The sequence below is a fragment of the Taudactylus pleione genome, unplaced genomic scaffold, assembly GCF_031769625.1.
Source record: "Taudactylus pleione unplaced genomic scaffold, aTauple2 ptg000040l, whole genome shotgun sequence".
Classification (NCBI taxonomy): Eukaryota; Metazoa; Chordata; class Amphibia; order Anura; family Myobatrachidae; genus Taudactylus; species Taudactylus pleione.
In genome coordinates, this window is record NW_028284442.1 from 7,834,860 (window position 1) to 7,849,655 (window position 14,796).

A 14,796-nucleotide genomic window follows, 5' to 3' on the forward strand; every position below is an offset into this window, starting at 1 on the left:
CGACACCACCAGCGCATCACCGCATGGTGATATTTCCAACTGAGCAGGTGGCTTCCATCTCCCCAGGCACTCCAACTACTGCTGTGGCCTCTTCTCCAGCCAGCATCTCACCACTTAAGAAGCAGCACTTGCAGCATACCACTGTACAACTACACCTGGGCAAGAGCAGGCATCTCTAGATCTAACTGTGGACTGTGAGCAGATAGGATCTTAGGCACTTAACTCAATTAAAAAAGTAGCACTAATCTTGCTGGTTCTATTTTATATCAGCCAACGTTTAGTTACATATTGCCATTGCTGTTATCAGGGGTTGGGTATGGGATCCCGCTTGTCGGGATGCCGCTGGTCAGAATACAGACAATGGCATCCCAACAGTCAGAGTCCCGACACCCTTAGGTAAGTAAGGTAAGAGTAACCTCTAACCCTCCCTGGTGCCTAACCCTAACCTCACCCCTTAGTGCCTAACCCTAACCTCCCTGATGCCTAACCCCACCCCTTAGTGCCTAACCCTAACCCTCCCTGGTGCCTAACCCTAACCTCACCCCTTTGTGCCTAACCCTCCCTGGTGCCTAACCCTAACCTCACCCCTTAGTGCCTAACCCTAACCCTCCCTGGTGCCTAACCCTAACCTCACCCCTTAGTGACTAACCCTGACCTCCCTGGTGCTTAACCCCACCCCTTTGTGCCTAACCCTAACCCTCCCTGGTGCCTAACCCTAACTTCACCCCTTAGTGCCTAACCCTAAACTCCCTGGTGCCTAACCCCACCCCTTAGTGCCTAATCCTAACCCTCCCTGGTGCCTAACCCTAACCTCACCCCTTAGTGCCTAACCCTAACCCTCCCTGGTGCCTAACCCTAACCTCACCCCTTAGTGCCTAACCCTAATCTCCCGTCTAAGTGCCTAACACTAACCTCCCCTTGCCTGGTGCCTAAGCCTAACCCTCCCCCTAATCCCCAATACTTTCCTTCAGATGCCGGCGAGGATTCTGGTTCCGGGCTCCCGACGCTGTTTCGAGTCCGACCATCGGCATCCCGCACACCGGGATGCTGACTACATCCCATTATCAGGAACCCTGTTGGTTTTATTAATTATGTAATCACTTGTGATTTTATTAGTACTGGTGCGTATTGTAGCTTCATATTATATAGCATATTTTTTATATTTTCCATTTTTTGTATATGTGATTTAGGAGTACATGCAGCCATCTTTTCATTGTTGGTTCAGGACCTGCACTGTTGCTTCTGCCTCATGGAAGTGCAGGAGGAGGAGGCAGGTGGTGGGCACAATGGGGGGGTGGGGTGACAAAGTGGGGAGGGCCCCCAAGTCTTAAGTGTCCCAGGCCCCCCAGAGGCTTAATTCAGCCCTGCCAGTAATTGCTAGCTTGTGCTACAAGCAACCATGAGTCTGATATATCGCTAAAAATGGGAGACAGTAACAAAGAGGCAGAATAAGGCATGTAAGGATATGTCGCACCAGGTTACCTAGACCACTAACCACTCCAGCTATTTATGACATATCTCTTAGATAGTGATAGTGCAGTATGGCAGGTTCACCATGCCAGACCTGTACAGCAGTTCTGCCTAAGATGCATGACAGAATGAAGGTAAATATATCACTGTAATGTCCCTGAATTGTTAACTAGCAAAAACAGACCTGTGTGTGAACATAAACATGAGTGACATTGTATGTGTGGAATAGGTCTATTTCATTGGTCTATGTATGTATGCTCATTGGGACTCATTGAGCGAAGAGGAAACAGACTTACAGTTCTTGATGTTGGAGGGGCTGATGGACTGGTAAGGGAGACCATCTCCTGAATAGCAAGGCGTAGTTTCAATCGATGCAAGGGGTTACTGATCCCGATTTCTCTCTGTATTTCAGTGTCTGACAATGCAGACATGATGGCACCACTTTTAACATTGGCACGACAAGCTGCAACATACCAGGCTGGCATTCCCAGCCATAACTAGTAAAAAAAGAGGCAAAATAACTAATGTGACACAAGATTTAAAATAGGTTTCTTATTTTTGCAATTATTACCTGTGCTAAGAATTTTTACATTTAGATAAAGAGTTAATATTTTCATCTGTCAATTTGGTCAGTTGTGAAACAATTCACCTATGCACAACCATAGAGAGACCCTTAAATCATTGGTTTTGTAGTGAGGTCTGCTGGGGTCAGAGAATGTTTGCTTTGTGTTATGTTTTCTATTCTACAACCCAAGTTTTGAAGGTGTGCTGCACTATAAGTGTGTGTGTGTAAAAGATGCCTTCTGTCCACACCGCAGATCCGAGTGTTGCATCTGAAGATGCAGCATTTGATCACCATCGCCCATCTGAGTAAGTCTAAGTTTACTGGGCAACGGGAATGTCCTCTGCCGGGGCCAGGAAATCTGCTTCGGAAGTCACAGACCCTGGCATTGGCACTTCCACAAAACGGGGGTAACATGTTTTAGGGATTGTTTCCCTGTTGCCGTCCAATGCTCACCATTTCCTTAGACTGTCCTGCACAGCTTAAGCGTGGTAGATGTAAGGTGTTATACTTACAACATTTTAAGGAATTCCTAGGTACTGGCTTAACCGTGCTTCCATGCAAACAATCACTGAGATGACATGGTACTATTGGGTATGTGTATCATACATTGGAGAGAGATAAAATCTACCAATCAGCTCCTGTCATTTTTAACACAGCCTGTAAAATGACAGTTAGGAGCTGATTGGTTGGTATTTTCTCTCCATCCACTTTATCTCTCTCCAAGGCTTGATACACCTAGCCCTATATACTATAAAGTGCTATCACAGTTCAGTACTTTATAATTAGTTACATTTCTAGTAGAAATCACCTCAAATAGTGTTTGTAACACGATACTATAGTATAACAGGGGTGGACAATTTTTGGCTCCCCAGCTGTTGGAGAACTACACATTTCAGCATGCCCTGCCACAGTCTTGCTATTTGCCCATTTCTAAAACTGTTGCATGACATGCTGGGATGTGCAGTTCATCAGCAGCTGGCGGGCTGCTAATTGCCCACCCTTGGTATAACATCTTACACACAACACACAAAAATCAGAATTGCAGTCAGTGTTTGGGCACGATCATATGATTAGCATGACTAGTGCCTTATAGTAATGTATATAGCTATAGGACTAGGGCAAAATAGAACTTTTAATAAATTATCCACCTGTTATTTTAGCTGCATATTGGGCCATGCCATTAATGGAGCAACACACTAATATTCAGCTTTGACATAGGATCTGATTCTCTAAACTGTGTTATTGTTGAAAAAATAAATAAAATACAGAAAGAAGGGTATACTGTGTAACATTTTAGGGCTATGTCTAAATACACAAACTAGTTTTCATCTGTTTTTAAGTGTAATCCATTATATGTCCTCAGTAGCATGGGAATGTAACCATTAAAAACGCACTGGAAAAGAATATTATCTGGCAAGAAGGTAGAATTGTTACTAAGCCTTACCTCAAGCCACGACACCACTGTGGGCCCATCCCACTGTGCAAACGGTAGCCCTTTTCTTCTGGCCTCCTCTAGAAGTTCATGTCTAGAAACCAGAGACAAGTGTGAAGTACATCAAACTCAGCAGCTACAGTTATCTCCTTATTTAAACAACACTTTGGGGTACATTTTCTAATGTGAGAGTGAAGCTGTTGCCCATAGCAACCAATCAGATTCTAGCCATTATCTCCTAGAATACGCTAGTTAAATATTAAGTAGGATCTGATTGGTTGCTATGGGCAACATCTCCACTTCTAAAAACTCTCACTTTAGTAAATGTACCCCTTTGTGTATTACATAGATTTATATGATGTTGCATTGTATGAAATTATGATCTACATTTAGGACACATTCCATGTGGAAATCTATTGCCAAAAGTGTTAGGATCTGGGTCAAGGGGTGTAGTAGGTAATACCACCGGCCTCAGCGGAAGCCCGGCAGAGGTGAAGATCCCATTCGCTAATAAGGTAAGTATACTAACCCTACTTTCCCCCCTAACCATCCCTTAGGGGTGCCTAACCCTAACCTCCCCCCCCCCCTCCCGAGTGCCTAACCCTAACCTCCCCTTTAAGTGCCCAACCCTAACCACCCCTCTAAGTGCCTAAACCTAACCCCCCCCCGTCTACGCAGCCTAAACCTAAGTCTCCCGGGGGTGGGGAGGGTACGGGTACCCCACCCACGGCTGTATGCGTCCGGCTTACCTTCGTTCGGTATGCCGGGCGTCAGTCTCCCAGCGTAGGTCTAATGACAGGCGCCGGGATTACCCGACGCCTGTCATTAGTACTTTGCCGGGATTAGACAGTCGGGAAGCCGGCAGTCGGCATTTAGACCGTCAGCTTCATGACTACATCCCGGGTCAAGTATTCGAGTTTATTACATGAATCGTTTTTCATGAAAATATAATTTATCTATGAAATATTTTTCAGTTATAACATACCAAAATATCATGTGAAATAACTTCAAGGATCTGGAGGATATGAAAGCCATCTATTATTTTGTGACACAATGTGAGCAAGCAGAGGGTAATGATTTTATATTTTTGTATGATTAGAGTTGGGTCTGTGAAAGTATAAGTGGTGTTTGGATGAAATACTTGTGGTCCAATGAGGGAGTCACAGGGCACCTTCTCAGAATACAGCACTACTACAGATGTGTCCAAATACACCTAGCCTCCTTGTGCGCTAAACAACCCTTCTTGTTGCACCATGCCGTGGCGTGACTCGGTAGCGCTGAGCGTCTTTTAGTGCAACTTTTTAGTTCCAAATGCGTCTTATTGATTGGGATGATAATGTGAATAGTTAGCACAAGCAGCTTCTGTTGATTAAAATGATATGCAGCATGTTTATATTCTATGTGTGACTGCGGGTGTAACTGCATGTGAAATGCTACATTACAGTGTCAGTGGCTGTAACACTGTAAACGTAGCATTTCGCATGCAGATACATCCGCAGTTGCACACACAGAACATAGGCATGCAGCATATTATTTTAAACAGAAGTTGCTTGTGCTAAATATTCACATCGCTATGTGAATAAGACGCATTTGAAAGTAAAAAGTCACACGAAAAGACGCTCAGTGCTACTGAGTCACACAGCGTTCCCGCATTATGTGTGGCGCATGTATAGATGTATTTGGACACATCTGTAATCCCTTGAGTTTGATACTGTCAGTATGACATGAAGGCAACCATTAACAATTCGGCAAACCTCCACAATGGCAAAACGTACAGTACTTTCAGATCTTGGGGCAGATGTATAAAGTGATAAATTGGAGAGTGATAAACTACCTACCAATCAGCGCCTAACTGTAATTTTTCAAACACAGGCCCGTATTCAATTAGTTTTGCGTACCCGATGAAAACTCCAGTAGGCGTGTATTTTAACCGCTGAAACTTATCATGCGCGTACCCATGATTCACCCTATTCAATTCCAAAAGACGCGAAAACGGAGACACGCTAAGTCAGAATAAGTGAAAAGTGGTGTCAGATTGGGAAAATCAGTCTGAACCCCCCAAAGAGATGTGGAACCATTGGAGATCAATGTAGTAGTGCCCAATTAGCCCTAATGAAACAGTTTGGGGTACTTAAGTTCGCACATTTGCCACTAATTAGCGTCTTTGCACAAGTGGTGAAGAATGGCATAAAGCGGTATTTTTAAGAGAATATAAGTAGTCCTGTCAAATTTGGGGTACTTGAAAATGGGTGCAAGCATATTTGAAAGGCGCTAAAGTGAAGTTATAAGAAAGGTAAAAAACGCACCTTCAGCAAACACCTGCAATCAAACAATTACCTCACCCATACTTGCAGACCCCCCAATAGTCTATTTAGCTAGTTTTTAAGATTGTACCCCCACTTTGCACTTTTTTCACCCCCATTTTCAAAGTGCTTTTTGGGGGGTTCCTAATTTTTATTTTTTTGAGTTTTTTTGATGCAGTTATCCTTTGGGGAGCTGTGAAAGGGTGCTGAGTGGTTTCCTCACCTTTGCACCCCAATATAGCGTATTGCACTTTTTTCTCCACCTATTCAGAGGCAAATCTTTTTCGCCTATTACATTGCATTGCGTTTTCACGTACGCGAAAAGTGTTTGCAATTGAATACGGAGATTAGTTTCCGCCTGGTGAAAATTGCAATCGGCTATACTTTTTCGCGGATTCCGACTTTTTCCAGGTAACTGAATACGGGCCACAACCTGTAACATGACAGTTAGGAGCTGATTGGTTGGTCGTTTATCACTCTCCACTTTATCACTTCCCAGAGCTTCATACATCTGCCCCCTTGGCTATTGGCCCTGGAGTTAGGTTGTAATTCTTATATTACTAACTGTATTGTGTCACTCTTTAGTATGCCAAACCAATGCTCCTTTTTTTTACTACTTGACTTCCAGCATACTTGCCCAAGAGTGCGGGTATAACTGTATCATATCTTTTAACAAGCTTCACAACTAAAGTGCTAAAAAGTAGAATTGCTTTCTATGTTGGATGTTAGTAAAAGGAAACTATAATACTTTAGAACTTGTCACAAGCCCCAGATATGTTGGGCCACAGTTTTTTGACAATTTATCATCATCATCATCATAATTTATAAGGCTCTACAAAACTCTGCAAAGACGGACCGTTGGTATATTATTATTATTATTATTATTATCCTTTATTTATAAAACTTCAATATAAAACTCAGCACTGTACATTAAGGGGAACAATACAAATATATGACACACAATGTAATGGAATAGAAGGTCATAGTGGTCTAAGTGAACACTCCACACCTCAGAGTATACTTGATACATAGGGTATGGATAACAACTGTAGATGGTGATGGAGAAAGTGTGTGTGGCTATTGTAATGCAGAAGTATTTTGAATTACTTTATTTGTCTTGTGTGTTAGTTATTCAGTAGGTCAGTGCTGATTTATGGTCACCTTTCTTGTTTGAGGGCTCCATTTATCAATATGTACCAACATAGTAATGTTATATTCATGGAGTAGTATTCAAATCTTTCACTGTCATTGGGAACTACATTTGGTCATTCTTTGTCTCCTAAAGTTCCAATTATTTCTTACTCATATATATAGTATTAGCCACAAACTGGTACTTATTATGGATAATTAAATAGCTACATTCAGATTTATTAATTAATAAAAATAAGGATCAGAAAACAACCAAATTAAGAATAACATCTCCAAATTTTGTGCTCCAATTATTATATATATAATACTAGTAAAAAGACCCAGCATACGCCAAGTCACTTCAGTCTACCCCCGCGCTCTGTCCATCCTTGCCCCCACTACACCGTGGGGCAGATGTATGAAGCTCTGGAAAGTGATAAAGTGCAGAGTGATAGACCACCAGCCACTCAGCTCCCAACTGTCACGTTACAGGCTGTGTATGAAAAATTACAGTATGGAGCTGAGTGTTTGGTCGTTTATCACTCTCCACTTTATCACTTCCCAGAGCTTCATACATCTGCCCCACTGTCCTGTCCACACTCGGTCTACCAACAAACCCCCCACGACATCCTACGCTCTGCTCCTATCCTAGGTCTGCCCCATCACCCTGGCAACGGGAGTCGTTGGGGTGCGCTCCATGGCCTGCGCACTCAGAGGTGGGTCAGAGCATATGAAATTATTACATTGATACACACACATACATAGTTACGTATATATAATTCAATATGATCAAACTGCAATATAGAATATAACAACTATGTAAAATAGGTATTCTCTAGACAATAGGCAACATGACACACTTCAGGCACCCTCTAACCTTCAAAAGGGTGACACATTGTCCCTAATCTCAGTAATAAGTTAAAAAAATACAGTTAATCAAATAAAAAATAAAATTATATGTAATAACATCAGCAGGCAAGTGTTATAAGCTGTAATAAACAAATCTGATAATAAAGCAGGAAGGACCTGGGGGAAGAAGGTAAAGACTAGGAAGGCTGAAAGCAACCCTAGGGCCGACTGTTGCCCAATACTGCATTAGATCCCCTCAGCCTCATTACCCCGATATGCTCTGTCACATATACAGTAGCTTTAATATAAAGATAAAAAGACTCTAATACTTGCACACACATTACTTATCGAAGGAGGATATTACATCATGGCCTGAATTTACTATGAGGTAGATGTACTAATCCTTTGAGAGTGATAAATTGGTGAGAGATAAAGTACCAAGCAATCAGTTCCTATCATTTTCAAATACAGCCTGTAACATGGCAGTTAGGAGCCAATTGGCTCGTACTTTACTCTCTCTTTACTTTATCACTATCCAAGGCTTAGTACATCTCCCCCTATATGTTTTGATCATTTTGTAGAAGCATAAGAAAGCCAGCTATATGAAATAATGAATTATCTACTGTGGGAACATGCATTGTAAAAAATCCAGCAATTAAAAATGTATTATTTGTTTATGATATATTTAAATAAAAAACCTTAATTAACAATGAATGGCAATGTTGGTAACAGCCAATGACTGCATAATATTTATTTGGTTTACCTATTATGTTTTTCAAGCTAATAGTTTAATAATAAAGATTATAATCATTTGCTTTTCATCCAATGCCAGGAATATGGAGTATTGCAGGGAAATTCATGTGCCAGTGGAATACATTTGCTGGAAAATGTTCTGACAAAATACTTCCAAAAACTGAAGCGTAAACTTAATCTCTATAATCCCATTGAAATTTTTGATAATACAATTATCTGGTTTTACTACGGCTTTCAACAATATAATCTGCAGTAGATGTATCATAAATGTCCAGTATTGTGTACTTATGTATGTGCCTACATCAAACAGTATGGCATTGATGATGGAAAAACGTAAATAGGTGAAATTTTTTTTCTCTCAAAGACTCTTACTCTGCACTTCCCAGTAAGTACATTAAAAAAAACAACGACTCCAACTATTAATATGTTTCAACATAGAAGCTACTCCTCTTGGCAGGTCCCTGCCCCTTAGGACCTGCAATAAATAACAGACAATACAAACACCAAGAGGGTGGATATTGTGTCGTAAGTCTCAAAGCTTCTTTCATTGGATACAATTCTCTTAAATTGTGCATGCATTTATTTTTCTTGACAAACTGCCTATATGAATATACTTTAACATTGCTCCTTTGCACCAATCTCCTTAGTCGATTTCTCAGATTGTTTAATTCATTCTAAAAACCACTTGTTTCCAAAGCTATCTCAGATTTAGCTCATCTGTAGCAAATAAACCCTTGCACCAACAAAAGAGGCCCAAGGCCATTCAATATGTAGGATGTGACATGTTGAATAAATTTTTTTTAAAAAGTTGATTGAAACACTCTTGCTTAAAATCACTTGAATATATGTGACTGAACTTAAACTGTAATCGTTTTGAAACAGCCCATCCACATCACCCCACAAAATGGTGCAAACTCTTAGTGTATATGAGAGTAGCTTTCTCAGTCCAGCAACAAGTGCCACCAAAGCATTTCATCATAAACACAACTTCTCCAGGGGTGTGGTAAAAGTTGATAATATATTGTGTTAAAGCGTCTGCATCGTACCAGATATTTTCTTGATTGGTCGAAGTGATGATCAGGTGATAAAATGTTATCGTGTATCCTCAGCAGCCATTTACCAACTGTATGGTGTTCTACAGCAGGACCTGGGACCATGTGTACCCACCAACCAAGCGGTTCCTGGGTTAGCAAAATTGCTTGGTACATTGGGTTTTGTGTGTGTGAGCTACTTGTTTGTGTGTCCTTTGTACTAAAACTAGAAGCTATTCTATTTAAACAAGTGTGCTCTATTGGTGCACTGATTGATATTACCAATCTCCAAATACCAGCAGGTTGATATCTAGATCAGAGCAGCCAGGAGCAGTGTCAAAAAGCAAATGGCAGCTTCTTCTTGCCTCCACATGCTTTTATAAATGCTAGAAAGAGCATGAAAGATTTCACTAGCCTGCGGAGTGAAATGTTGGTTAATCAGATTAGATAATCATTTTGGGAAAATCCGCTGGCTTTTGGAAAGTGAGGCACGTGAGTACTGAGTGGCGTATTTCAAACTCACAGTTCATATAGACCCCTTTATTACATTTTATTTTGAAATATGTCTAATTCATTTCCATTGCAAATACATGGAAAGTATTTACTATGTAAATCCTGGTTCTTAAAAATTAAGCTTATAAATGCTTTTGAGAAAAAGAATCACAGAATGGAAGCCTGTGCTGAGAGCTTTCACAAAGCAACAGGAAGCTACTTGTGCAATTTAAAACTCAACAGCACATGTAGATCACACAGTACATTTCAAATAAAATAGCAACTAAATAAACTATGCTGGATAATCTTCAATCATTTTGGAATATCACTTCTATTTCACCACCCTTTTTTGATTCATTATGGTTGCAGTTATTATCTTTTATTTATATGTGTCACAGACGCCAACAGAGTGGAAGATTTGTAAAAGCAGGGAGTGGTGCACAACTCAGTTCTGAGATTGGGGAAGATCAGTACAGTGAAGTGACCATTCGATTTGAGGTATTAGGTGAGAGAGTAGGTGAGAGGGGATAGGTTCGAGAGAGCTGGTGGAGGGAGGAGAGAAAGGCACAGAATTCAACTCCTGAGATATGGGAAGAAAGACTAGGCCAGCAGTCCTGAGGACATATTGATGGACTGTAATCTGTAATGTACTCAAATTAAAGTTTCACCTCTTTATTAGCATTCATGGATCCCACAGTGTTCACAAAATGCAACCTTTAACAATTTAAAATTTACATACGAGGGCTACAGTATATGTATCGATTATACCAACATACATTATTGTAATAAAAAAATCTGTTATTTCAGATATTAAAACCCAAACGATGATTCCAGAATTCCTTTAAACAACTTGACAAATCTACTTAATAATTCAAGGTTTCAAATTATGTCAATAGCGAGCTTCACCAAAAAGCCTCTGAAAAAGCAGCATTCTAACGCTGAATGGCATCATAAACTGCCCATCATATATGTTAACATCTGGAGATAAAACAAATAAACATTTTTAAATTTGAGATACTATCTAGTATAAAGATAAGGAGTCTTGTCATATAACAGACTATGGAATTTTATATTTCATTACTTTGTGTATATAGCAGTTAAACTAATTACATTGCAATAGCCGCAGCTAGCAGAGAAACATACAGTAGTTAAGGGGTTTTCTGATTTAAAGACAGCAGAATTAATTATCGTCTGTGTGGAATTATCTGCATTAATCTGAGATTGATATAATTACATTCTCAGTACTCTTTAGATTACAGCCTATTTTCGTTCTTCTAAAACATGATGTCAGAGATAACCAGAGAAAATAGATCAATGTGAAACTCACAGGCATATCATACTCCGGTGCACACAAGCCCCTGGCTTCAGAGGGGCCCACACGATACTTACCTAGCAGTCAGCGCAGCACAAATCACTAAGAAAATGGAACGGGTGCCATTTTCTTGAAGCTCTGTTCATGCGCAGTACTGAAATCACTGGAAAATGGTGCAGGAGACTCTGGCATAGTGCCAGAGCCTCATTGTGACATGCTCCGGTGAGAGGGGAGTCCATGGAGAATGCACCCCCCCTTCCCCCTTCTGTTCAACCGCTCTTAGTGATGTCATAACAAATATTTTCATAATTTTACAATTTGCCAAGTTTGAATATATGATGAGGGGACCGCACTCACTGCATACTTAAAAACATAATTCTGTATTGTACTGCATTTGTAATCATAGATCTTATTTATTCTAAAGAGGGTTAAGAGAAACTTTCAGCCACATTGCAGCTCTAAATAATTAGGACTGTGCTCCTGGAAGACTTTTGCAGTAATATTGAGGTATAAAAATCTCTGACTCCTGTTTGTAGAGTCAAAAGACTTCAACTTAAGATGTTGGCTTAGTCCTCTAAAAATAAATTAACCCAACAAAGTCCAAATATTTACATAAAGATTGCAGATGAGTTACAAATATGTGCCTGTGAGCCAAATTATACTTACAAAATGTTTTAGACTCTTAATCAACAGTGTACTGAATGTAGATTCCTGATGGTCGGGAATTCTGCGCAGGTGCCCGACTTGTACTGCGCACGTGATCGCACGCCGATCGGTAGCAGACTCGTCAGTGATTGACAGTCTGCTGCCATCTGTGGAAGGGAGGGGGCGGCGATGGCCTCAGTTTCCCAAAATGGAGGTATGGGGGGGGGGGGAAGGGTAACAGGATCTTGGTCGGCTGATGGAGACTTCCTGGCCGTTTTCTCGCATCTGCGCCGACTGACTTGCGTGACCCTACAGTTCTCGCAGATTGTCCGATGCTGCGTTGTACGACAAAGCTCGGTTAAATAACGTAATTCTGTTAACTGTTAATCAGGCCCTTAGTCATCTGTGGATGAAGTCAGCATACATGGTTAATGCAAACAAAAAAAAAATCACTGTAGTGTGCCACCATGTGGACAGCACTGATTTACCAATAAGCATGTAATTTTTCTAAGACACAGTAACACATCAATGTAACCAGTACAGTTAATGGTAATTGTTGTGACCCTTTTCCCACCATTATCTGCTGATATAAGCTTTTGTTTTAGAACAACGCTATCTTGTTTTAAGGCCTTGTTCAAATTTGTGCAGGGCACATAGTGATGAGCGCAGATAAAGTGTTATTTGGGGATGAATATGTCATTAAGGTGGTTCTCAAGACACCATGGCCATGGCATATTTCACAAAGATTATAATAGTGTCAATACTGCCCCATATTACTAATAAAAGCAGACTATTAATGTATGTGTTCTGGGGAGACACCTCCCCTATTTTCAATGGGATAAAAGGAATATTCACGTGACACATAGTTAACTCTTCTAGTTTGCATTGGTGACTTGAGCCAATATGGATTGATAGTGTCCAGGATCCACGTTATTCAATCTGTGAGTCTGATTAAGACACAGAGGGCGCCACAGCTCAATTTAAAGCAGATGTATTGAATATAAACCTAAAGCTGGCCATACATCAGACCAACTGTCCAACTTGTCTGTCCAACTAAAACGCTGCCCCATCACCTTTTTCATCAGACCAGCCAACCAGCCAATTTTTTCAGCACAGAAGCCAACTTCTCTCCAACTTGTGATGTCACAGAAGTAGGTGGACAGGTTCTGCCTACTTCTGCATGATTTGAAAACATTTTTGTTTTTTTTAAACCAAAATGGCCAGCATTACTGGTGTGAGAGATGCTGACCACCCATTCTCCCAAACTTTCTATTTATTCAGCATTGTATCTCCTATGTCCCAGCGCCCAGCACTGTGTGTCCATCCTGTACCAGTGCCATGCCCTTGGTCAACATTGTCCCCCCCTATCTCCTAGTACCCTGCCCATGGTCAGAATTGTCTCCTGCCTGTCCCAGTGCCAGCCCAGTCACACTTGTGCCCCCCTTTCTCCTAGTGCCCTGCCCATGAACAGTGTTCTGTCCCCCCTGATCCAGTCCCCAGCCAATGGTCAGCATTGTGTCCCCTATTCCCAGTGCCAAGCCTATGGTGAGTATTGTGTCCCCCCTATATTACTGCCCAAACCATGGTTAGCATTGTGTACACCCCTCTGTCCCTGTACCAGAATTGGGACAGAGTGGTTTATTACTATGGCAGGGTGCCACTATCCAGGGGGGGGGGGCAGGAGGGTGAGCGCAATGGGGGGCTGGGTGGCTTGCCGTGATCCGTTAGGGGGGCTAGAAACTAGTGAGGCAGCAGACACTTTACTGACATGCAGCAGCGCTGCAGGATTGATCCAGCACCGATCCTCCGGCTCTGCTATTGCTGCTGGCAGGGATCCCGGGCAGGAAGGAGCAGCCCTGGTAAGTGATGGACAATAATGACGGTGAAGAAGTAGGAGGACACTGTCAGCTTGTGCCCACCTACTTATCGTTCAGTTGGGGGGAAAGTTCCCCCTACACTAAAGCGATTAGTTGGGAAAAATCGAACATGTTTAATTTCCCAACTAGTTGAACAGACTGTCTCTGTCCGCTTTTCAGCGTGTGGGTGGGAGCAAATAAATGATTATCGTTTGCTCCCACACACTGCCGGATTTTCATTCCAACCAGCTCGGTTAAATAAAATGTAAAAAAATTAAAGATCACTGAACCTAAACCACAAGCTGCCTGACATAAACAGGCTACAATTAACAATCACAAACACAGGGGCAAGCCCAGGATCTGTAATGGGGGGTTCCAAATTCTAGATTTTAGAGTGAGTGTGGTCAACCCATGAAGACAGCATAATTAGCACTTAGCAAGCCAGTGGATCAGGGTCAGCGAATGTAAAACATACACTGTTAAAGATCCCTTTAGACCATGTGAGAGAAAAACTGCTCTTCAGTATGGCATAGCCTAATAAACTACTACTTCATCAATACATTTTAATTTCTGCAGCCTTTGGATACCTCTTATATGCCTTTATCCAGTCTGGTTATGGTGGATATAGGGCAATTGTATCCTTCTTTCTCTTTACTTGTTAAGGGATCATGACTTCCACGAGTAAGCTTCCGACGATCTGTGTAACCTCTCGTGCGCGTAGCTCTGATGTCTGGTCGGCAGGGAAGCGATTTATAAGTTTCACTTTCCCTGCTGGCAGCAGATTGTCAGGAGGCTTGCTGCCTATTCCCTCCCACCTGCTGTTGCTAGGTGGCAGGCCTCCTGACAAACAAACATGGAGCCTTTGAGCTAAGGAAAAAACAGACATATTTTGGCAACCAAAAATGTGTCATTTTCCAGGACTATGTTGTAGAGTTTCAGATAAGCTCAAATATATCCAAA

At 41.5% G+C, this 14,796-nt stretch overlaps 1 protein-coding gene across 7 annotated transcripts in view; it reads right to left on the minus strand.

The window, feature by feature from the left end:
• The window catches only part of PPFIA2 (PPFI scaffold protein A2), a 452,695-nt gene that overhangs the window by 36,238 nt on the left and 401,661 nt on the right, over window positions 1-14,796 (minus strand). For all 7 annotated transcript variants that reach the window (XM_088454381.1, XM_088454383.1, XM_088454384.1 and 4 more), the window contains 2 exons: window positions 3,480-3,561; window positions 1,767-1,967 (listed from right to left, as the gene is read on the minus strand). In XM_088454381.1, the coding sequence (XP_088310507.1) occupies window positions 1,767-1,967; window positions 3,480-3,561 (283 nt within the window). The remainder of the gene's footprint in view (window positions 1-1,766; window positions 1,968-3,479; window positions 3,562-14,796) is intronic.